This window comes from Fulmarus glacialis, unplaced genomic scaffold (assembly GCF_000690835.1).
Source record: "Fulmarus glacialis isolate BGI_N327 unplaced genomic scaffold, ASM69083v1 scaffold38421, whole genome shotgun sequence".
NCBI classification, from domain to species: Eukaryota; Metazoa; Chordata; class Aves; order Procellariiformes; family Procellariidae; genus Fulmarus; species Fulmarus glacialis.
In genome coordinates this window covers 62,917-88,220 of record NW_009192844.1, presented here as the reverse complement: position 1 = coordinate 88,220, position 25,304 = coordinate 62,917, and the positions used below count along the sequence as shown (strand labels likewise).

General features: G+C 40.9%; 1 protein-coding gene across 1 annotated transcript in view; it reads right to left on the bottom strand.

Moving 5' to 3' along the window:
• Nucleotides 1–281: 281 nt before the first annotated feature.
• Nucleotides 282–25,304, bottom strand: part of AGBL4 (ATP/GTP binding protein-like 4) — an 82,367-nt gene continuing 57,344 nt past the window's right edge. The window contains exons 3-4 of the mRNA XM_009587233.1: nt 16,294–16,446; nt 282–485 (exon numbers count right to left, since the gene is read on the bottom strand). Coding sequence (XP_009585528.1) covers nt 282–485; nt 16,294–16,446 — 357 coding nt within the window. The remainder of the gene's footprint in view (nt 486–16,293; nt 16,447–25,304) is intronic.

Here is a 25,304-nt window from a genome sequence, read left to right as displayed (position 1 = left end):
AGAATAAGGAGAGAAATGAAGAAAGAAATGGAAGACTATGGAAGGGAATGGATCACAGGCTCTCCAGGACTCGTTTCTATAATAAGTGTGTGAGACAATCTCCTACAAGAGGGAAATGGCTTATTTGATCTAATATGCCTTTCTCTTCTTGAATTTCCACAGTATGGAGAATCAATATGAGGGAAATTAAAGCATCAGGAGCAGACTCACATTTCCACTTGTGTGTTCTTATCTCAGCAAAACTCTTATTGAGATAGAAGTATTTACCTTAAGTGCCCAGTTCACGTGTGCTGCAAGAGGAGGAAGGATTTCAAAAGGATACATGCTTCTTCTGTGTAGGGGACAGCAGAATTAGGTCCACCCAATATGTAGCTGTAGAATGAGACTTCCAGAGTGTAGCAGTAGGATGTATCATTTAAAAGCCCACCAAGAAAACGCCGGCCTGTCCCTGCTTTCACAGCATCTCTGTTGAACGATGTACTGGACTGCAGGAGGAAGAACACAAAGACATGAAGACAGTTCATGAGTGGAACAAGGGAAGGGTTGGGAAGGAGTCTGTTAAAATAGAAAACAGTTAAATTCACATTGCCAAAACTCATTTACACTATATGAGGCTGCACTATTTTTCGAGCATGGCCTGGAGAGACCATTAATGGAAACACAGTTCTGGCACACAGAGTATAAATAATGCCTTGCAGACTTTCACAAAATTAATCTCAGTTCGCTAGTAACATCAGCTTTTCTCCTCCCCTTTTGGATAACACAAAGACAACCTGTCATATGTATGAGTTGAAAGTGAACCTTCCAGACCCTCCATTCTCAAAAGTTAATCTGGACTATTATTTGGATATTGGGTTCCTTCTCTCTACTGCGTTCCCCTGTATCATAACCATTCTCCCCCACCCCTTACCCTGGACTCTTTTAAGCAAAGTAGAAATACAGTGGCATTTATGTTTTAGTGAAGTTTTCTCACCTAAGACATTTGACTGGTTCTTAAATTAGGTCACACAGATTTCCACTTCACTAACTTAAATGTTAACTGGGTGTTGCTCTCTGAGTGGAAAAATATACTGCACTATTTTACAGCATTAGCAGCACAGTATGAAAGGCAGTATTTTGTGCTATTACTGAAGATCTGGCTTTAAGAACCCTACAGCTTTATGACTATTCATTTGAGGGGTGGAAGGGAGGACTCCAAGTATTTCCATAAATGAATTTTAGCTCTCCTTTGAAGGCATGACATCTGGAGACTAAAGGGGAGCTCATCTTCAGGTTGATTGAAGTCTCAGAGCTTGTTCCTACCAACTAGACAGAAAAATGGATTTTGATTTCATTTTGGTTATCAGACTCTATTCACAAGCCTCATAACCATTAGACTGAGTCAATCTGGGCTCAGCACAAGCTAGTGACCACCACAAAAAAAAAAAAAAAAAAAAAAGAAAAAGCTCGTAGTAGATCCAACTTGGATCTGTTGCATACAAGGCCTTAATATCTCCTGCTTTAAGACTTTTGCATTGCCAGTGAAACATAAAGGATCCTTAACATAGCTTACTATTCAGTCATTGTGCCCATGGTGAATTCTTTGAGCTATCCAGGGTCCTCCTATTAAACCTTAAGGCTAGTATCTGTTCTTGCTAACACAATGTTAGTATTTATTAACTCCATCTCTTATCAAAAACAGGGAAAATAAGATTTCTTTATTATTTAAAAAATTAGATGCAATGGTTCAAAATATTAAACTTCTCTAGACCAAGAAAATCAGACTATTACTGAAATGAGCAACAATTCCTGATTAATAGTGTATACCAGAAGATATAAAGAATGGAAATACCTGTGGGTTTATTAACATTCTGAATGTTTTGAAGTCTCTCTCATGTTATAAAAAGGAAGGCTTTCCGGTTAATTAGAATAAGATGGAATTGGGTTTCTTATTAGCATTATATGTAGGAGTTTCCAAATGCAACTTGCTGTCTTTGTGGTAACATAATATTTAGCTTTGTGGTAAACTGTACACAGAATGTATTCTGCTATGTACATATCATAAAGTTTCCTCCAAATTACATGGCAGAAACCTTGAGGATATTCTAAATACCCATGGGACAGGGAGGTAAAGCGCTCGTAAGGACTGATGGGGAAGTTAACAGTTAATTTCATATATGGAATGAAATACTTAAGGAGGTCTACAAGAGGGAATGTTCTCTGACTTCCTGCAAAAGAAGCCTTCGGAAGACTACTGACCCTGAAATAGACCTGAAACTGAGGGAAGCTTTCTTCGGTTAAAATTCAGAAACGTCAAGGAAGATGATCATGCTCTGATTACTTCGTAAGTCAAGTAAACATTGATTTCAGTGGATAGTGCTTCATGTTCAAATGAATGCCTGTGGTGGAACTTTTACTGCACAAAAGCATCAGCTGATGAGTATGGGTGTATGGAGCCAGCTCAAAGGAAGAAGACAACAAACGTGTCGGAAGATGGTATTGTGGTTTGTAAGCAGAAGCATCACTCACAAGGGGAATGAGCTAATTCTGTGGCTGTATTTGGCACAGTGAAAACAAGAAAAATGTCAGAGAAGTGATTCAGGGCAGACATTAGGGACCAAAGTACTCCAGTGATTAGGAGACTCAGTTACTGATATGGAGTATCTATGAAGGTTATGGAATCTCATCAACTATGTTTAAGAACAAATTGGACAAGTATCTGCTGAGTATAGTTCATGTCTTTGGGATACAGTTTGGACTTGAAGTCCTTTTCAGCTCTATTTCCCATGATTTCAGTCAGGCTAGAGGAAGGTTATGAGTTGAATTCTTCATAGATGATTCTTGAGATAAATCTTACATAATATTTTCATCACAGTTCTTGGCACGGTAAAGGAGGACCATGCCAACAAAATTTGCTGATGACACACTGTGGAATGAATCATCATTATGGACAAGGCTCTAAATATCATACAAAAAAAAGCAGTGGGATGACTTCGAGGACCGGAGTGATAGTAGTCAGATGAAACTCAGCTGCACAAGTGCCAGGTCATGTACTCAGGGCCTAATAAAAAACAATCTCTCCTATAAGCTGAAACCTCATCAGCTGGAAATAGATGAAGAGAGAGTCTGATGTATTACTTCACTGAAGCGATTTTTGCTTTCTGGCAGAAAATAGCTCAGAAGTTGGATCCAGTTATTGGCAAAATTATACTTGCCATATTCCAGAAGTGAAACATAAGTAGTTTAAACAATTCAAAGATGGTCTTGTAAATGGCCAGAAAAAGAAAACAAAATTTGGAACTTTCCAGAGTTTGAATTTTTATAATGCTATTTTGTGGGGTTTGGTTTTTTTTGGTTTTTTTTGTTTTTTTTTTTTTTTATTTAGCAGAGTTCCAGTTTCAGCTGTGCAAAATTACTTGAAATGGCAATGGCATTAATAAAATCACCTGTTCATTTCTTTGCCAGGTAGTGCTGCACTTCCAGGAATAAAGAAAAGCTGAACCGTCATTTAGGTGCATAAATACAGATTTTGGAGGTTAACTTTGTCCTCATTTTGAACAAAACTGATGGCATAGATGAACTTGACGTCTTAAGTAAAAAGTAAAAACTCTGATTTGACTTAAGAAGGTTGAAATAGAGAAAACATAACATAAACCCTTCAAATATGAACACATGCAGGTTTTGAAACAGTGGCTTGAGCTTGGCTCTAGAGCAAAGAATGTGATTTGATGTTTTAGACGAAAATAAGAAAATTACAGATTCAAGAAAATTCAACTAATGACAAGAAAGAGCAGCAGGTACTTGCTTGAGTCCAACCTTCTACTCACTGTTTCAAGTCAAGATAAATGGAGCGAAGAAATAAACAGACAAAACTGTGACTCCTCACCAGAACTGATCTTGGCAACTGGTAACGCTGAAACAAAGGCTATGAAAAGCCATGTATTATCACGGCAAAGAAACAGCCTTTGCATGCACATTTGTTTAATCAAACTCTGATCTGGGGAAAAGGGGTGGGAGGTGGGGGGCAAGAAGGGGGAAAGAACACAGGTAAGGTTGTCCACAAATGAGTCCCTTGTTTTTCTGGGAGAATCTATTGCCCTAAAACCATTGCAAAGCTGAACTGAAGTCATCATTAAGCAAATGCACTGAGCAGGCACAGCAGGAGAACAGCTAAACAAGTATTTATTTCTCCAAGGCTGAATCGCATGGGAGTGTCAACAACAGCAGCAGCAAGAAGTACAAAGTCTGGAGGGTGGGGGGAAACACCAAAGACTTTGAAGTTCTTAAATAGGGATATTTGTATAAAATCAACGGTAATTTGTTATTAAAACACACAGATACATTAAAGCTCACAGAAGAACTCTGCTTCCCAGCTTGTGTGAGAAAATTCAGTGAACAAATAGCTATCTACAGGATTATGAGGTGCCAAGCAACAAGAATCCAGTGTTAAAAGAGCAGACTAGGAAGGATGAAGGATTCCCCCACTTTCTGGTGGGAAGAAACGGACCAGAAAAGTACACCTGGATTTCACACACACTTCGGAGCCTCAGAGTGTGCTGACCTTGAGGCTCTACGTTTCAGGCATGAGTGGCAGCTTCCCCAGGCCTTCCTCCCAGATTTCATTCCTCCTCCCCATGCTTTCCTGAATACTGAGAATGACAGTGAACAGCCAGGCAGCACAAAGGAATTTGTAAACCAATTAAACCTTATTCAGAGATTGCAGCAGACAAAGAGATGTGTGGAAGGAAATAAGAAAAAAAAATTGCATGCAAATTCTTTCTGGAGTGGTCTCAAAGCAGAAAAAAAAATCTTGGCCCTTGGTTAGACCTCTCAATGTGCCAGAATACCTGTCTCCAGGGCAGTCTTGTCTCTTGGCTGGTAAGGACACTCTCTACCACACAGTGTCTCTCCTCAGTGAATTCAACCCCCTGGTAGCTAGCTTGCAAGCTCAACAGCTTAGTCAGCTCCCATGTGGCTGAGGGATACTCTTGGTTTCTCAGCACTGCTGCATCAAGATGCTAACAACTACTGGAATGAATGCCCTGAGCAGTCCATATTCACAAAGTAAGGGCAGGCAGTTTACTGATTGCCTCTGCATGCCTGTATCAATCTTATCAAAAGAGGGGTTCTAAAAGACAAAGAGGGAGAACAGCACATTTCTCACACATCTGAGACTGAATTTGCCCAAGTCCACCCTTTGCCATCCTGATGGACTTGGAATCTGAGTGGTTCTGCTTGGTGGGAACTTCCACTGCTGGGACCTCCTCCTCAGTGTACGTGTGGCTTCACAGGGGACTTGTCTTGCTACAGCATTAGAAAACCTCAGGTTGCACAAAAGGAAAAATTGGAGGCAAACCCCAGTAATTCTGGGTCCACTGTTCAGTGGAAGAAGAGATGCCAAAAAGGGCTGAAATGTCAGGCAGGCTTAGTGCCTCATCAGTGATGGATGGGAGCTTCATTTCTACCTTTCACTGATGGCAGGGCAAAGGCACAGGCTACAAAAGGGTACTTTCTCATATAGGAGTTCTTGGGGAAAGAATCTTTGTTGTCTTCTGAAATTGCTTAACACATTAAGGAGAAAAAGGACCAAGGTATGACCACAGTGCAAGTCAGACCTTGCCAGGTTCCTAGCATAGGAACCAGGGTATAGATTGCACAACACTTATGATCAATCCTAAGGTGTTTCTTCAACCCGACAAGAATGGAAACTATAAGGTACAAATGACTCAGAAAGTAATTAGGAGAGAAATCATCAATCAGTCAGAAATCTGGTCACAGGCTTTGACAGATTGAGAAAGATGAGTTTCTGATGTAGCAAGGTCTAGGGGGTTCATGAAATCCAACAGATAGATTTTACCAGCTGTTCACATCTATTGCAACACAATTGATTGTTTATGTGCCCATGGAAGGAAGTAGCAAACTGCATATATCTTCAAAAACTTGAGCTCTAGTGTGCACATGAATGTTTCCCAGAAGATCATTTGGTCTCACAGCATATCCGCATGAAACTGAGAATAAAGAGATCTTCCATTTGCTGATATAGATAGATGATGTAAGTCCAGGAGGTGTTTTACAAAAGAATGTAGCATGTTCAACTGTGTGCTCACAAGAGTCAGAGAATCATGTTAGAAATCCTCCCTGGCGAAGAGCGGAGACATAAACACTAAGAGGATTCATAATTAGAGAATGGTTTCATATTACGACATGTAATTAAAAATATGCTGGATCACCCTATGCCATTTCCATTTGGGAAATAAGCTGTATGTCACAACTGAGGTAACTATTCCCCAAAAAACCCAAATCCCAAAACCAGAAAAACTGCCCACATTTTGATTGTTCTGTAGTTGAGCAATAAGCACTTTATCTGCTGGGGTAAACTGGAATTATGCATACAAATTCCTTCGTGTTCTGCACCTATCGGCACCAGCAATGGCCAAGTGTAATCAGGACTCAATTACAATCTCATCACAGTTATCTGCTGGTGCTGCTCTCACAGTTGAAGAGCAAGCTTTTTTCCTAAAGCAGGTCTGACCTCTATGAGCCCTCAACTCACTGCCCCACTGTAGCAAAAAAGTGATAATAAAAAAGTTAGTAGTTAGTGCTTTAGAAAAAAGGAATGACACACTTGTCATCAAGGAAGAATAGACGTGCCATTGGGAAATGGACTGGAGCCCAGACAATGTCAAATCCATCTCGGTGAAGAGTTTTACAGTATCAGCTATAACTCACTCACTCTTTACTGAAGTCTGCAGAAGTTAGAGAGCACAGAAATGCACTGGCTTTGAAATCTTTGCTACAGAAGATAATAAATAGCAATATTACAAATTGTGACTCTTCTGTTTGCCCCTACACAGGGTGCTGTAAGAGGGGTGCAACTGGCAGCTCACTCGTCTCATATGGATAGACCTAATTACTGCCATGGTGTGCCCAGCAGTCACTGCTTTGACCTTGCCATTCTTGCAGCTGGTAGCCCATCAAGATACCTTACAAGCAAAACTTATCTCCTTACTTCTCTGGAAGCACTGAGGAAACTTATCACTTCAAAAGCCAACTGAACTCTCGCCTCACACCCACCTCTCACCAGCTCCATTAACTCTCTTAATAGACTGGAAAGCATATGTGTTAGTGTTTTTTGTGATAGACTATCAACTCCATGCCAACTGGGTCTGGAGACTTGGAAATCATGGCATTTGGGAGGCTACTATCAGGCAGCCTTCTTCCAATTTATTTTACAAACAAGCTGCAGCCAGCATCTGAAATGTAGAGGTGATTATTTAAAAAAAAAAAAAAAAAAAGAAAGAAAGAAAGAAAAGAAAAAGAAAAAAAAATCCCAAAGGCAGATGGGCAGATGGTAGCAGAAAGCTGATCTGAAGGAGGCAGCAGATAAAGAGGAAGGATTCTAGGAGCAGAGACATGATGAAATGGGAACATATCTCAAAATTACTCCCTGACTCATCTCACCTTGCAGCTTTGCCATGTTTGTGATGCACAGGAACCTCAAAATCATTTGTGACTACTGAAATTTGGGAGGAGGAGGTTTGGAAAAGTTCAGGATCATTTCAGATCATCTCCCATTACTTGGAGATTTTCCAGATCCCTTAGGGACAGACAAATTGGACTGATACTCCTGTGAAAAGGGCTCTCACTCACTCTCACTGACAGCTCTGCCGTTGACAGTATTTTGTTTCATAACTTCTGTGCCTGGTAGGAAACACTAAGGTGGGCAGCAAACTGGGTTTAACGAGGGAATATTCTCTAAACTAGAATTTGATTTGCCGAAATCTGAGAAAAGGCGTGCGGAGGAGATCTGAAACAGTTTGACCTGTCCTAAGAATGTGAGAGAGAAAATTCTGAAACTGAAACCTGAAGACCAAATAGCCTCAAATCCTAAGAGATTTTCACCATTCTACTACCTGTCTCTTTTTGCCTTCTTCCTACTGCTCAGTGGCAAGCAGACAGCAATCACCCTTTCTTAAGGGCAGCATCACATTGTAGGAGTACCATGAACACAACCTGCCTAGCACCACGTTGTCAGGCTTTAAAGTGCAATTCTCCTCAGAGAAATAACAGTTTAAAGGTACTTTGTCACCAGACACACATCTGCTCCCTGAGGGGCTTCATTATCCCTTTAATGTGTAGTGAAGGAATACCAGATCTTTCCCCTTCCCCATCCCTCCCAAGTGTCTTTCAGTCATGCCTGCTTAAGTTTACTGATAAAAACACATATTTGCATGGTCATTAGTAGAGGGTTGGAAGGAGGGAGCTTTATAAACTCTCAGTTTATGCCTCAAAACCAAAACTACCAAATGAGCTCCCATTTTGGAAACTCTGTAGTTGGAAAAGCAACTGGGTTTCATGCTGCAGGGTTTCAACTGTTCACCTGCGAGAACTACAATAGCTGCACTTTTCTTTTTACTGCTCATTAATATCTGTGCTCTGCTCTCTACAGTGCTCTGCCGTGCAGCTCCAGGACTGATGGAGGTCTCTTCAGCCTGCTGCCTGTCTCTGCACCTTGCACCAGCAGCACTCGTGCAGGGAGTTGGCCTGCGTTTCACATTCCTCGGAATTCATCCTCACATGCACTGAAACTGGTTGTACTCACAGGTCCCACCTTCCCGAGTGCTACAAAACTGAAGATGCTTATTGAGTTCACTGGCTTCACCATGGCAGCTAATGCAACTGGAATCCAAATCAAAACAGCAGCTCTTCTGAGAGCACTTCTTAAACAACACCCTGCAGCCAAACAAAGCAGGGTGGTGATGGCCTTACCTGAGACCTTCACAAAATCAGTCGAGGGCTCCCCTACAGAGTTGAGCAGCCCATCACAACCTACTCAGAAAAGGCAAGAGAAGGAGGCAAATTTCACCCCATCCTCTAAGCAAACCTCAGTTGGAGCTCCTCTTGCCACTAGATTCTGCCACCCCAAAGGCACACACGCACGCATGCGCACACACACACACACACACACAGTGTGTACTGTCTCCCAAAACATACTTCCTCAGGTCCTCTCAGCTCCTTCTTCAGCTCAACTTCTCCCTGTCACCAGAAATGCACTTAGCCACACGTGACAATGTCACCTAGTCAACCATTAACCTATGCACAAACCCATCACCCATAAACCAGAGAATTAGTCTGGAACTTATCTCCCTTTAAAGAGCCAGCCCAAGCTGTGACCAGTGACATACACAAATAAGGGATCTGCAAATACTTCAGGATAATAATGAAGAAAAGATCTGCTTTTTCCCCCCTGTTTCTTACTAATAGCAACCTCTGCTTCTCAGAGCAAATCCTTCCCCAAAGATGCCAAAGCTGGCATTTCCTAGTCTAAGCTCTACAGAATAATCACACCGTTTAGAAAATAACTTGTGTCTCTGGAGTTCTCAGTTTCTCTATTTGTCAGTAGAAAACGAGACGTTTCCTCAAAATATACAATAAAATAGCCTCTAGCAATAGCCTGCAATACTTCTCTTTACAATAGTTTTATGAGCGTGTGTGCGGTCTCCTGGGAGTGCTTTCATAATCATTTATACAAATGACAGAAACTTAGGACAATGAGAAGCAGAAAGGGAAATACAACCATCATGCATACAGGTGCTTTGAATAGTCTGCAGAAAAAGTGGTTTGCTCTGCGGCAAAGAGATGTTCTGTTCACTTGTAGGTCTGAATCAGGAGATTACAACCCCTCCTAAGGAGGGGCAGCATGCTGTACACTGCTCCCAGAGCAACCCACTACAGCCCATTGCTCAAACTCCTCCTGGGCTCTCTCACTGCTCCGGAACAGTTCTCTGAACCAGACTTGTATTCTACCTATGTTAAAATATCACATAGTTAAAGAGGTAATACCCAGAAAGAGATCCGGGGAGGGGGATTGGTGTCCAGTACTTAACCAACTTCCTACCCCTCCTTCACAGCCCAGTTTGTCCCAGCCGAGTGAAATTTGTAGCGCTCTGCAAGAGAGGTAGCTCGAATGTAAAGGAGCTCCTTTCATGTGTGCTATTCTGGGAGGTTGTCACCTGCTCCCAGCTTCTTGACATTAGGTAAGAGTAATGATGGTCTTTGAAAATACACCATAAAATTGCTATGAAAACTTGTTTCTTCTGTGGATATTCAAAATTTCTACCTGTGTGGGGATGGAGAAGGGACTGTCAACCCCTATATGCACAAACAATACAACAAGAAGGTACTGAAAGAAAATCCATTTACTCAAACACTTTTCCCCCCCTCCTTTTCCTTTTCTTTGCAATACAAATTGATTCAACCCTCTGTATAAAAAGAGGGGTGGACTGGTTCAGCACAACGTAATGGAGCAGTTTCATTTAACCACGACTCTCCAGAGGGCACAGTCCTCGTGAGGCCAAAATCTATAATACTTAGAAGCACAGGCTTTACAATCTGTTCCCTGTGCCACCAGAAACATGTTTTCTCTCTCCCCTCACCCAGCCTCCAGGAAAAATAAATAAATAAATGAACTTATGGAGCAACATGTCCAAGAAGCAGTGAGCAGAAATGCATCCCAGAGGGGTGCTAAAGCATATAATAGCTGTATTTGTCTTCCTGGAAATGCCCTGGTACAAGACAACAAAAAAGAAGGTAGGATCATTTGTTGTGCTCAGGTTTTAAGAGATTTCTGAGTACATCTGTTAAGCTTGCATGATGTTAACAAAACCTACCTGAATGCAACAGCTTTTGCCTTTCTGGGACTAGGGGCTTTTTTGCCAAAACAGCAGAGGCACTTAGGAGACTGTGGTGCAAGTGAGTATGGATTTTACTCCAGGATGAATTCTAGGTCTGAGCAACTTGCTTGCTGCTGCCCCTTCCCTGCCCAGACACATGCAACACAAACTGGTTCTTCTTTACTTCGGAACAGGTTATTGGGATTTGCTCATTCAATGTTCGTGAGCTGTTATTATTCCCTCAAGGCACGTGTGCCAGCACTTCCTTCAGACAGGCCCAAAACACACTGGGATTAGTAATAGGGATCACAAGACTAAGAGGAAGATGTCCAGCCAGGGTAAGTGATAACAGCCTTAGCGAGGCTGCCATGGGTAGATGGGAGGAGGTTTGCTGGAAGGAACACATCTTCCCTAAGAAAGCTTGGATAGATGAGGGGGGTGCTGTGGAAATAAGAACAGACCTGGAGTATGTGGATAAAAGGAAAACAGTAGAAAATATAGATGGATTAAAATCTTCTCCTTGGTTGCTCAATTTTAGATATCCAGGCTAAAAAAGCCCGAACAAAACAAACAAAAAACCACAACAAAAAGTACTAGGGCAAATCATTCCGTATCTGGATTTCTCATATTGCTGAGACAATGATAGTCTCAAAAATATGTTCTAGGTCACAGCGTTATGGCACAGGGGTTAACAACATATTTCCATAAAGGAAATTGGGTGGGTTGTTGTTCAGAGACTTCACTGTTGAGTGCGCAGCATGGTGTAAAACATAGGGAACTGCTGACAAAGAAACCAGACTGGCACTTTGGAGACCTGGGTTTTATTCTCCAATTTCCTCAAGCAAGTCACTTCCCACCCATTCTCTGTCTTTTTCCCAGCATGACTGGAAGCTCTTGGAGTTGTGGACTTTCTCAGTAGTTACCCAATGCCCAACATAACGGGACCCCAAGTTTTTATCAGGGTCTTTGGCTAACCACAGCACACAAAGGACAACAAACACTATTTCTAAGGAAGGTGCTCTGCTGGGAGGTTGAATACAAGAAAATGAAATGAGAACTCAAAGGTATCCCAAGTACCACCAGTTCAGAAAAAAAAAATAACAAGATTAAGCCAAGTACCTCTGGCCAGTCTTTTTCCTTTAACTGCAAAGAAAAGCAATCTTTACAAAGTGATAAAGCCATCCAAGAATGTCCGCGGTTTCTTTTAAATGAACCAGAGAGAACAGATGGCCTCCTCTCATACTGTCACAAAGGTCAAAATTAGCCACCCCTAAGACTAACAGGTTCTGGAAATGCTCAAGTGCTTGTGTCTGGTCGTTGTGACTAATCCACTCTCCAGAACAAGAAAGGTCAAATGAAGAACACCCCTCCAAATACTGCAACAACTCCTAGCCATGGCTGATGTGTAATGCACTCGTACATGGTGTCAACAGCTGCTCCTAAAACCCAATGAGTCAGCCTTTCAAAAGAGCTTGTCAGCTCTCACTGTTAGAGCTTTCATACAGATTATATTTACTCCCCAATGTTTAAAAATATCCTTCTTAAACCTTGAAAATATAAAACGTTTTCCTTACAGAATTTGTCCTTTTTCCCCAGACAGCTGCCCAAGAATGTCTCATGTATTTATTTGGGAGCAAAACTTCCTAGCTCTTCTTCCGCTTTCCTCTTCATGTGCTGACAGCTAAGCCAAAGGCAGGCCTTTGTTTCTGAAGTCATGTACAAATGAAGAATTTCTGGTCCCTTTCACAACTTTTACCTGCAAACCACAGTCAGCCTTCCAGAGTACTGTGAGGTTAAGTGTTCTGCTCAACAGACAGGGTACAGAGACATTGGGTGACTTGCCTTTGGTCCTACAACAGGCATGCAGGCACAAATCCCCTATCCATCCCCTACTCTAATCACCAATCTCCCTTGGATGCTGTCATTTAAATAAAAAGGCCTATTGGAAATGACAGGTGAAGAAAGCAGTCCAGGCATGAAATGCACTCTAAAGTATATTAATAGAAGGTTGCCAGACAAAACGGCACAAGGCATTTGATCGCATCATCTTAGGCTTGTTGTTCATGCTCCTTTGCATCTGGCTGCGTGATTTCTGCCAGATTCTCGGCTGGAGGAGCAGGCTAGGATTTGCCTGCTTTCCCTAACCCGTGCCGGGCTCAGCTGCAATCATGCAGAGCACTGAAAGAAATCCCTTTGAGTCGGGATTCATTCTGAACATGTAAAACCCAGACAAATGACTGCTTCTCCAAAGTGAATCCCATTTCACAGCAAGTAGGTTATTAGTGTGGAACTCCATACAAGTAGCCTGCATTCAAAAGCCCTCTGCATTATTAATAGAAGATGAGCTTTTGACATCAAAGGAGAACCATTATGTATGCTAAACGGTGGCAAAAATTGTACCCGCACTTCAAACCTTTTCAGTTCTTTGTCCCTTGTAAATCAATCAAGGTTGACAGATGCTTTAAGGAGAGTAATCTTTTCAATGATACTGTCAATGGATAACATAATGGAACATTGTCTCTGTGCTGTGTGAAGACATGGAGCTAGTCAATTATGGACAACACTTCATGCAGCCGCCAGTTTTCACTTGAAGTGCTGCTGTTGAAGTATTATAATCCCAACAAATGGCCGCAGCAGCATACAATGTAAATGAGACCTCCTGAAGCTTTGGAAAATTAATTAGTAACAACAGTGGTCCATTCCCACACTTTCAAACACCAGCCTGGTAATGTTAACGATGTACTTCCCCCCTTCCCTTTGAGCAGTCAATAGGGCATATTTACATACACTATTTTTAATCTTCAACACTTTTTTTCCCCTTTTTAAATGCAGGAAGCTCTGGATTCCTTTCCTCCCTTTCGAGCAGCAAACTTCACCCCTGTATTTCCAACCAGTCACCCACATGGCTGGAGCTGAAAACAAGAGAACAGAGACTTTCCTACTTGGAGACAGCAGTAATATTCACTCCTCTTGCTTCACACACGTCGGACACTTTGTGGCTGTCTCCTTTTCCAACACTTCTATCCCCTCAGCTGCCCTGAGAAGAATGGCTTGGTGGATGGCAGGGGAAAAGCTTCCGGTCTCAAGACACCAGTAGGATGGTAGTTGAAAGCCCAATGTACTGAGTGCCAGCAGCACCTAGGTCAAACTGTGGTGCTCTGGATGCCAACATATAGATCCAATTGCCCGCTTCTACAGAAAGGAGATTGAGAGTCAAGGGGGAGAGATTGCGCTGTTTATTTAGCTATAGACTTCTATTTCCTACATCATTTTCTCAAAGATTTTCCCTTTGTCAGCTGAGGCTTGCGCTAAGGGGAACACTTAATCTCCCACAGTAACAGAGAGAAATCCCACACTTGAGCACAAAATTTCTAAACTCCGATCAATTGCAAATTTTCATTGCTATGATCTGTGAATGCCCCCTTATCTATAATGTGGTTTTGAAACAACCAGGTGCAGATAAGAAACTCAGTCACTGAGGTCTTCTCAGACAAGAACAGGCTGTTCCTTGAACCCAACTCCCTCTTCCCCAGGCCCCGAACAGCTGGGAACAGATGCAGCTGCTGTCCCTCCTCATTTAGTATGGATTCGGTCTTCTGCACTCTGGACAGTTTTCTGAGAAGCCCTTGCAGTGGTTGACAGCAGAAAGCTTCACACTGCAGCAGTCCCCCGAACCCCCAAAACATATAGACAATGGTTAAACAATACTGACAATGGTTAAACAATACTATGAGGCAACAGAGGAAGCAATAGCAGCCACACACCCTCCGAGGCATTACCCACCCAGCTGCCACTGCTGATCCCAAGAAGAAAAGGGCCCCCTCCTGGGAATAGAAAAAACAGAGGAAAGGATATCTTCTGCCTAGCCTTAGAAAAGTCAGAGACTGATCCAAACTTTTTCCCACTCTTGCATAGAACAAACTACCATAGGATAGAGAAATGGACAGGAATCAGGAGGTTTCAATTCCTCCTTCCTTTTGCTGGAACAGATGTGTCAAGAAAAGAGTGGCACAACTCCATTTCTAGACTGACTTCGCACTCAAATTCCACAGTTCAATATGCACAAACACAAGGCAAAAAATTTTCTGCTGCATCTTGATGAGAAAGCTTTAGGCTAGCATTCTTGCCATGATGAAAATGGCCTTTTTTCCAGTTAGAGTTTCTGTTGCTGTGCAGACTTGTCTGCTTTTGTATCTGTTTGTAGATGTTGTTTCTCTAGAGCTAAACACATGGAATGCCGCAGGGTCCCTACCCTCCTCCACCCACCACCTCTGCCACAAGCTGGTTGGGCCGGCACTGCAGAGGAGGCAGGCACCATGCCCCAGCTGTCCCCATCTTTGAGAGGAGACCCAGGTTTATCTCTCAGTACCAGGAGGATGAAGTATAAGTAAAAAGGGGACAGCAGAGACTGGTGGGTAACAAAGAGGGTTAAGAACATAACAGGCATAAAATCAGGGCCCAAACAGTAGGTTCTTCTGTTCTTCTCTGCTTGGTGCAGGATTCCAAAGTCATTTTTAATCAAGCCTGTTCCCATTATATAGCTGCCAAATGTCATCCACTGCCTTCCCTCCACACAGCTCATGGCTGGAAGTTCCCACTGCCTTGGCTGAGATGTGTTTCTGAATATTCCTTTTCTTAGTCAAAGCAAAATGGGACACCAAACACCTCTTACTTGAAATTTTGATTGTTCACTTAAGCAAACCTGGAGTTCATAGATTCAAACAGAGCAAGGGATAGCTGTATAGAAGTAGCTTAGGTGACAGCTCTACAGGTGCGTAAGGTGGGCCAGGAGAAGCAAACAAGCAGTTGCAGGCAGGCTTGGGTGTTGTGTGTTCTGCTTGCATAGCTTTCAAGGAAAACTGATGCATAGAAGAGGCTATGGAAAAGGCCAGGATGTCATACTTGGACACAAAGTTGCAATACACTGGACCAGAGTCTTAAATCTACTGACTTCTGCAGAGCTACTGCAACCAATGTGTGCTAAGGATCTGTTCTACTTTATCTGAAACCTGCTCTAAAAACATATGCCCCTTTCCAAGTAATTTATAGGAGTTTACCATTTATTTCCAATATCCAGAGATACCTACACACATACTTTCTTCCAAGTTACAACACATGTATTGAGCAATTGCAAATTTTCTTGCAGAACAGTTTTCCATAGTAATATCAAAGAATTTCAAAAGCATACATTGCCCTTGTCACAACTTTCAACAGAAAATCATCTAACCTTTTATTTCAAGTTTATAATTTTTACTTCTATTTGCTATTATATTATTATTTAAAGTGTACAAGTAAAAATATTTGCCAATATAATACAATATAAACAATGAAACAATAAAGCTGATCCAGTTGATCAAAAGACAAAAGATCTGAGAAAAACTAAGTGTTCCAATAATTCAGAACCAAAGGTTATAATATGGAAGATGAACAACCTGCTTCTGTTCATGTGTCTAATGACAATACATAAAATCACCACTTATCAATTTTGGATAAGATAAGAGGGAAGATGGTAGCTAATAATGACAAAAATTTTAGGTAGCCTTCTATTCATGTTAAAATAAAATTCACACCATCCAATTAAGCTAGAGATTTATCATTAAAAAATAAATTAGGAAAAAATTAATAGAGAAACATTGCTTACATAAGAGAAGTCTTCGGCATTCTGACAGAGTAGTTTGGGAAAAACAGCCTGTCGCTGAAATCTTTCCTCGTCTTCAAAGATGTTCCCATACATGAAGCCATTCATCATGGTGGAGTGGGCATGGATGTCAATATAGAACTCCAGGTTAATCTTCTGTTGAGGGAAAATAACAACAACAAAAAAACATTCAGTGTGAGATAAATCATAACTGTCTTATGTAGGTGAAGCCTCCCATAAATCCAATACTGCCATCCTTGAATCTAACCATGGTGCCAGCGTCAGAGCGCCATGCTAAAGACAATTGCTTTGATGCATCCAACCATTCACGCCTCTTTGCGGGTTCATGTGAGATGCAGCACAGGACCATGATAGACATTTCTTTACCTGTTCTGAGAAGGCTGGAACATTTATGCAGCACAGGACACTGTGCAAAATAGAGCCAAAGCATTATCCTTCGCATTGATACAGGGCTTAGTGCCACTGATAAAAATACGCACTTTCTAGTTCTAGAGCATGATTGTTCGGGCATAGCTTTGCCATCTCTGCACACTTCTGTATCGCAATATGCAGATGTACCCTTCTGCCAGGAAAGACAGGCTCAAAATTGTGTAAAAAAGACTTCAGTATTTCCTGTGCAGTTTATTTCGGTTTATAAGGAGAAATACCGCAAATGTTTTTGTTTTACTCTGCTTTGTAGTAGCAATTCAACAGAACAACTCCCAAAAGCAAGTGCCTTGAATGCTTCTCTGCTTGTAGCTTCCCATGTGATTCTGCATCAACTCTTGCTTCAAAAGAAAACACCCTAACACAGAAGTGCCTGCTCTCCCCATACCCTTCCTGGATTGACAATTCACTTTTAGAAGGCTCTGTAAGAGAACACTGCTCAAGTCTCCAGTCCAGGGACACCTCTTTTTCCCCACATCATATATACTACTTCCCCTGCCATCAGTGGCAAAGAGTGAATGTTCACCTTGATCACCATGTACAGTGCCATCGACAGCTGTGAGAAGGCAACATGCCGGTACTAAAAAGTGCTACCAGAGCAGATGCCACTGGATTACCCAGAGTTTCCCCAAACTTTTGCAACTTCTGGTCCTTAACAAATGATGCTCTGGGACTAGACAGTGACAAGCCCACCCCGTCATCTGGCCACCATGGGGCCAGTAAGAACCTTCCTGGTGACCAGAGGGTTACAGTTCAGATCTCCCCAGCCCAACAGGGGGATCGAGAAGACCTCTGTTAGCAAAACAGGGATTACGATGCTTAGCCCTGTACCCCTCGGTGGCAAATAGGGACCCTGGCCAGTAAAGTACAACAGGTAGCTCTCCAGCCACATGTCTCATCTGCACACAAAGCTTGCTCAGGCTGCTGGAGAATACTGAGCTACAAGACAGTCCAATGTAATACAAACGCAGTTTGTATTACGCAGTTCATGTGACAGCAGTGTCAGCTCTTCTAGAGAGTCTCTGATGGGGGGAGAACATCATTTGGTATGTGAAACTAATATGATACAGATTTACTTTCCCTTGGCAGAAAACCAATGTACAATACACAGTGACTGTTTAGTTTAATTAAACAGCCTAGAGAGAGTAATACTGTATCTTATTAAGCCTCTCCTATGTTAAAATGCTAGCTAATGCAATATCAATATCTGACCATGCTTCATAGGAAAAGGAACGTTTGATTGTACTTGACTGTAATACAATAAATTGTTTACTCCTGCCAAAACATTATGCTGTGCTGTAGAGGACCAACACTGCAATAAAGCACACATCTGCTATTTGGAGGTATAGCACTGAGGAGAAAGATTAGCATTGACAGGATGAAATACCACATAGGATTTTCTTTCTCTCCAAGCATACAGAAATTAAAACCAAGATTGAGTAATACTATTTTTCATAAGATAATTTCCCCATCAGAAACAGAATTTGATGAGATCAGATGCACACTGGCATATCACCATAAAACAGAACATGTTGTAGAATCTCAAAACAGTGATTTGATGATGAAATGAGGAGATAATCTAGTTAAACTGGGTATTTGTAAATCATGAATGTCCTTCACATAGAAGTCAGTGACCTAAGTCATACTTATTTTAGAACAAGTAGACAGAATTCTTTACAGGGACATATTTACTAATATAAAGTAATTGAGAAGCACAGTGAGATATCTAACAATAAACTAGTATCATTTGTGTCTTAACACAAATAAAGGTGCTGGCATAAGCTATGATTTGTGCTGTGTCATACTGTACTTATTCATCCATAGTTATCAAATTGTTTCCAAAAGAAGGTGTCTATAAACAGGGACCCAGAGGCACAAATTACTACAATAACTTTCCATAGCTATCCAGCAAGAAATTCACCTGCAGAACATGGGTGACCTGAGCCTCAGCTTAGTATTCAATTGATCAAGCCATCCAGTCTCATACAGTATCACTAGACAATATTTTCTAAACTCTCCTAGGATTCTCGCTAAAAAAATTGCTGATAAAAGTGTTCCAGAGAATTTTAGAGAATCTTTTGGGGTGCTGAAATTTCTTTGAAGATCTGTCTTGATCATCAAAACCATTTTCAAATAGTCTGGTTACAATGGTTATTTGTGAGGGAACAGTGTCCTTCACAGGTATCACCTAAAGATTCAGCTTCTAGATCACTTATTTGGAAACCATGACATTCAACAATAGCTCATCGCCCAGACAAGTATTTAAAAACATTTATCCAGTCATTCATTACAACTTATTTCAAAAGTTATTTCCTAAGTCAGCCCACAGTAACTATTCAACTGTTTTTTCTGGTCTTTGTTCCTTACCCTCCTACTGAACATACAGAGAACTCTATTTCACATATTCCTGCCCACTAAGTATAGTCCAAATTTGCAATTGCCCATCTTATTCAGTAAGTTGTTAAACATCGCTAGAGTAATTGCCAGTTAGATGTACTACTCCCAGACACTGCTCTATGTGAGCAGAACAGTATTTCAGTGTTTCACATTTCTTTTCTTCTCATCACATTCATTATTTTATCAAAGGGAAACATCTTGAGCATTCTCCATTACAGAACAAAATAATTCAGTGCACTGTTAATATAACACATGAGTTCCTAATGGAAAAATTCTCTTTATTCACAGACACAAAGATATTGTGGCCTTAAAATGGACAATAACAGCCCAGTCACAGGGACGTTAAATTCAAAGTTTGCCACCTGGTGCCCCAAGTAGTAAAGCAAGTAGTAGACAATTTGTCTGCAGACAAGTTTCTCAAAAGAATGAAGATATGTTCCTGAACGATAATGGTATTTTTTCTCTCTCTTTAGAGTCATACATATTCATAAGTACTTAAAGTGTAGGAACTGTTTCACCCACTGCCACCCTACAAATTTAAGCTAGGGAATAAAGTTTCATATTTCAGTTGAGGTTCTCTGGAAGATTTTGACATAATTACTGATTTCCTGCAATTTAGGCAGGATCACAGAATTAACATTTTATTAAATATATAATGTCACCTAGTGATGGGAATTTCAGAAAAATCAGCAGAGAGCTGACCTTCTGAAATTGTTTCTCTTTGAGATAGGGAGAATTTTAATGGGAGAATGAAGTTAATAAATGTACGTGTGCATTTACATAAGCACATACAAACACACTTTAAACATAAACCAATCCTATCTGCTGTTAAACAACAGGGGTATCTGTCAGTATCCACACAGCAGAACCAAGCTGGTTATGGCTTGTAATGCAGTAGCATCTACAAGTAAGAATGGGAATAAATTTACGGGTGGCTCAAAGTCTCATAGTCACGTTTGCTTCAGCCTTTAAGCAGAAAGAAATTAATAACCAGGCTCAAACATCTCTGGACGCCATAGCTGCCTTCTGAGAGACTTACAAGTTACATCCTACAATATGATATTAAACTCATCATTTTCTCCTTTAGAGGTGGAATGCAAAATGATTCAGATGCCTTATAAAAATCATCATGCAATTTAATTCCCTCAAGTGTCTTGTCTTTGTGCTTACAAGCATTTTTTTTTCTTAAGTAAAGCTGTAATTACCTGGATGACCCAGCTTACAGAGTTGGAGAAAACAAAGGCAGACTTGGTCTTTCTTTTCTCCGTGTGTCAAAACAGACTGACAGAGACACTGATTGAACCCACTTCCTAGAAAACAACAGTTAACATTCTCTCCCTTGAAAAGAATGGTCTTAGCCTCTTCTTGCCACTTACCACATAAAAACAGAATAAATAAATAAGCAAATAAATTTCCTCTCTAAGGTTCATTTGAATCCCTGCCTTTGTGACACACACTTTCCACTGTTCTCCTGAATCAGTCTAAAGTTTCTGGCAGCTTGAGAAATATACATATAAATTAGGGAGGGGGAAAAATGAAACAAATCATGGATAAAGAATAAGAGCTCACATACATCATCAAGATATGAAATAGTCAAAGTAGCACAGAAACTAGAAACTGGTTCATGATGCCATGTAAAGTTTTGAGAAAATATATTCTCACTTGTCTGCATTTTTATTCCATTAGCTGAATGCCTTTGGAAGGTCACTAATTAAAGAGCAAAAGGAAAGAATTATGTTAATAGCTAGTGCTCGTATGACCAAAGTTAGATTTTGAACAGTGCAATTATGATTCTTAGGGAAACAGAGATTTAATAAATAAATAAATAAAAATAAATCAACAAATGCCATAATAAAAGGATAAATGTGCATTGAGCCCAGAACATGAGACACGAGAGACAAGTGATGCAGGAAGAAGCCAGCTCTGTCCACCAGCTGTCACTTCAATATGGATTTTATTAATTCTTGGTCATAGCAATTGGTTTAGAGAGAGAGCGTCCAAAAGCCTTCTTCATTCCAATATTTCATACAGGGGATGGGATAAACTCCTTGAGATGTTTTATACAAGCTGCTAAAACCATGGCTTGCCATTAGTGGTAGAGAACATAACAGCCTCCAGGCAGACTTTGCACTCTTACTGCTAAGCCACTGTTTGAAGCAAATGGACTTACAACAGTTGGCACAGCATAAGGAGTTTGCCTTTTTTGGTTCAGAAAAGATTCAGAAATTCCCAGAAGACCGGCTCTTTGATGCTTCCTCAGGTCCAGAATCTCTCAAAAGGAAATTCTGCATAGGTCTCAAATATATTCATTTTGACATACACACCATACCCCACGCGTAATTATTTTGGCAACGCCTACATAATAGGTGAAAACCAGAAAACACAAGCACAATGTGCTAATAAGCAAAATGAATTAAAATTGACCATTCAGCATCAAATGTTCAACAGTCTACATTCAGCTAGAAAGCACCAGTCCTGGCCCTTTCAGCTCCAGGGAATCTCTGCCCAGTGCCTTGAATCGCTCTTTAGGGATGCACACCACTTGTCTCCTTCTGACTATACAAGGGAACATGAGTTGGAACTCAAATTATCTGGATATAGTTTACATTTGCAAGCTTCCCTTGAAATACCTGGATTTGGATGCATGGTAAGGTGAATTTTACCCAAATCACTTTTCTTACACCTACCTTCTCCCCATATTTTTTCCCCCAAATTCGAAAGGGCCAGCACAAACTCGCACCAAAAAAAAAAAAGATGTCAAATACTTTCAAGAGCATTTTCCTCTGCCATTCTTTTAACCTCTGACAAGTCAGTCCTACAGTGTCATCTCCAGTTTTGCAGATGATGTAAGCCACACCTTATTAGAAGCACTATTTCAGAGGTATACCACTACCCCTTTGTAACCATAGGGACAACATCTTTTTCCTTTCATTCATCATCTCATGGATCACCTGCTCCATTCACCTTTGTAAACACCATGGCAACAACAGCAATTATTTACATAAGAAACTAATAGTAGAAAAGTGGTTTACTATTTTTAAAAACCTTCTAAAGGTTAAAAAGCTTAAAAAAAAATGTTTCCTCATCTTGCTTCCAGAGAAGGGAAAATGCCAGTTTAGAACCACTCTTATTCTCACTGATATGAAGCACAAAAGCCAATTTCTCCTTATTTCTTTAGACATCTTTACACAATCTCACAATGTCTTTTACGTGTCCCTGCAGAAGCAGCTTGCAAACACTGATGTACCATTAACTCTGCATGACCTTCTAGCAACTCTTCATAACACTTCATGCATTTTTTTCAGATTATTTCAATGACATTCCAAGAGCTGTTGTCTTTCGGAATGAACCACTCCAACCCAGTTGCCATTCAAAAGTAGTTATTTACCGATCTGGTTACACGGCAAGTTCTCAATCTAAATAATGATACCTCTTAATGATAGGCATAAACTGACATGACTCATTAGTGCCTGAAAGAGGATGGCGAAAGGACTTCTGTTGGTTCCATGGATACATACGGCGAAAGGACAGCACGTCCATCAACACTGCTTTCCTGCCCATCAGTAGCCCTGAAAGGAGCTAAACTCATAGTTTTGGCCTCAGAGTGGGAGGTCAGCAACATGCATATTCTGATCCTGGTTCTTTATCTGCTTGCTTCTCTCACCTGCCTGTGCAGATAACAACACCTCCTGAGGATTAGCTGACGGTTGTAAAGCACTTTGAAGATATAAAGCATCACAGTGCGTACAAGCTAAGTATTAATTCATCTGCCAGGCTGATTCACTGTTTGACCCCTCTGCAGAGACGTCCAGTTAGTGTCAGCTTTGGCAGTTTTTGCAATTCAGGCACCTGTCCACCAGCTACTGGACTGAAGCCAACAATTCACACAAGACACAGAAGAGCCGTCAGATGGTAGTAACATTTGGTCACGACAGGCCTGAATTGGATTTGAAAGGGTGACCTGGAGGTGAAAGGCTCTATCAAGAAGCCACTTCTGTTCAAATGCATATTAAATTATAGAGGGGCCAAAGAGACAATGTTAAGACCCAGATCAAGTTTAGACAAGACTTTTGGGTCAGCTGCATGAACAATTCTTGTATAATTTTTACCCTAAATGAATAGGAACCAGGAAATACACTCTTCTGGATTTGAGGCGTGACCTCAAGCCAAAACTAGAAGGGTGAGTCTGAACAAGGACAGTCATTGTTCTGTCTCATCCTTTCTCTCTCCCTCATATAGGAGCAAACATGCACATACATTCAGCAACATGGGTTTTGACCTTCGCAAGTTCTGAATTCTTTAGTTGCCTGAATAATTAGAATAAAGCATTGGGATTGAACTGGGTCTTGGGGCATTACCTTACCCTAAACTTTGCTGGTCTCACTCGGCTCTGCCCGTCTCAGACCTCATTTGCACGTCCCCCCCATATGCCCCGCAGAAAAAGTTCTGTAAATCCTTACTTCCTCACTTGTCTGCTACTGAACAGCATTGGCTCTACAGAAAGAGGGCTTTTCAGAAAAGAGAGGAGAGAATTGTGGCAAAAGAATCAACAGCTTTTTGGGAGAGGGAAAGAACCTTACTACAAAAAAGAAAGACAGAAAGGGAGACAGAAAGGGCGACAGAAAGGGAGGCAGAAAGGGAGGCAGAAAGGGAGGCAGAAGCTGAGGCAGTAACTGTTCCTTATTCTGATAATTAAAGCAAGAAAAATGGGTTACGAAACAGAAATATGTAAATGACCATGTTTTTACGGGATAATTCAATTTGGCTCTGGTCTGGTTCTGAAAGTTTGCTCAGCTGAAATGCTCCCAGTAGCTGTATTGAGGGGTTTAGCACTCCTTGGTACCGTTCCTTAGACAGCCACTTGCTTGCTGTGTAACCATACACAAGTCATTTAATGTCTTCAGGCATCATTAATTGCTGCTTATACACCTGAAGCTATATTAACCTCAAGACTTCCTGTTCAACTATTCACTTCATAGCAGTATTAATAGTTCTGTGTTTTACCAATAACTTTTAATTATACCTCTGCAGAACCTTCTGACCAAGCTACACAGTCTTTACTTTGCAAGTACATAAATAAGGCCCAAAGAAATGTCTTTGTCTGCCTCTCCTCCAATTACAAAGGCAGAGTGGTAGACTTAAAAACAATGGCTATGACTCCCCGTCCCCTAATTTCCTAGGAACTATTCCAGTTGGACAAACTGCATGTAGTCAAATCAAACTCTATAACAACCTGTTTCTCTGGTCTCTCAAATAATATATGGCATTATTCACTATTTCTTACTAAATAAGTAGCAGCTGGCAGAATATAAAGTCATCAGGGAGAAGACCTAAGGCAAACAAAATAAAGTGCTTTTTAAATTAGCTTATACTTATACTGCAGAACTCACTGCCACCAGATTTTGGCCAAAACACAGATGAACTCAAAGGTCAATTAGATAAATTCAAAGAAAGAGATTCCATGATGTTTTTACACACAAAGCAGTGGACACAATTTCTTGATCAGAAAATCCCCAAATTACACATTGCCAAAAGCTTTGCCCTGTTCTTAGTCTATCCCTTAGCATCTGCAATAGGTCATTGGATACTGAGCCAATTAGACCTTGGGTTTGATGCAGCATCACTGTTCTTATTTTCCAGTTAGACCTTAATTTATGGTGCAGAATGAGACTTTTGTAGTTCCTAAAAAGTTAAGGTGTTGATTGGTGGTGAAAAGTATGCATATTTGTACAGTTTAAACTACCTACTTTAAAAAGAGGTTAGACAAATTACTGTAAGGTAGGTCCTGCTCTGTATAAAGCTTTCAGTTCAAGAAACCCTAAACCAATGATAACTACAAGCTGGACATCAAAGATAAAGGTTCATTTTACACATGTAAAATTTCTCGTACAGGCCTCTGAGGGTGTTTTTCCGCCTACTGACAACATACCCAGAAAATCTGATGAGTTGGACCTATGAGAGGACTTGTAGTAGTTGTTCTTATTTTACATAGACCCATGTGGAGTAAGAAAGAAATAAACATACCTGCAGGCAAGCTGCAAACCTGCCCAGTCAGATGGAAGGAAACAACACGAAATGTGTCATTGAAGGGTTATGTGGCCATCTACTTGCTTGGGAAGAGAAGGTGGCTGTGGATGGACATTGTGCATGTTTTACTAGTGACTGACAGC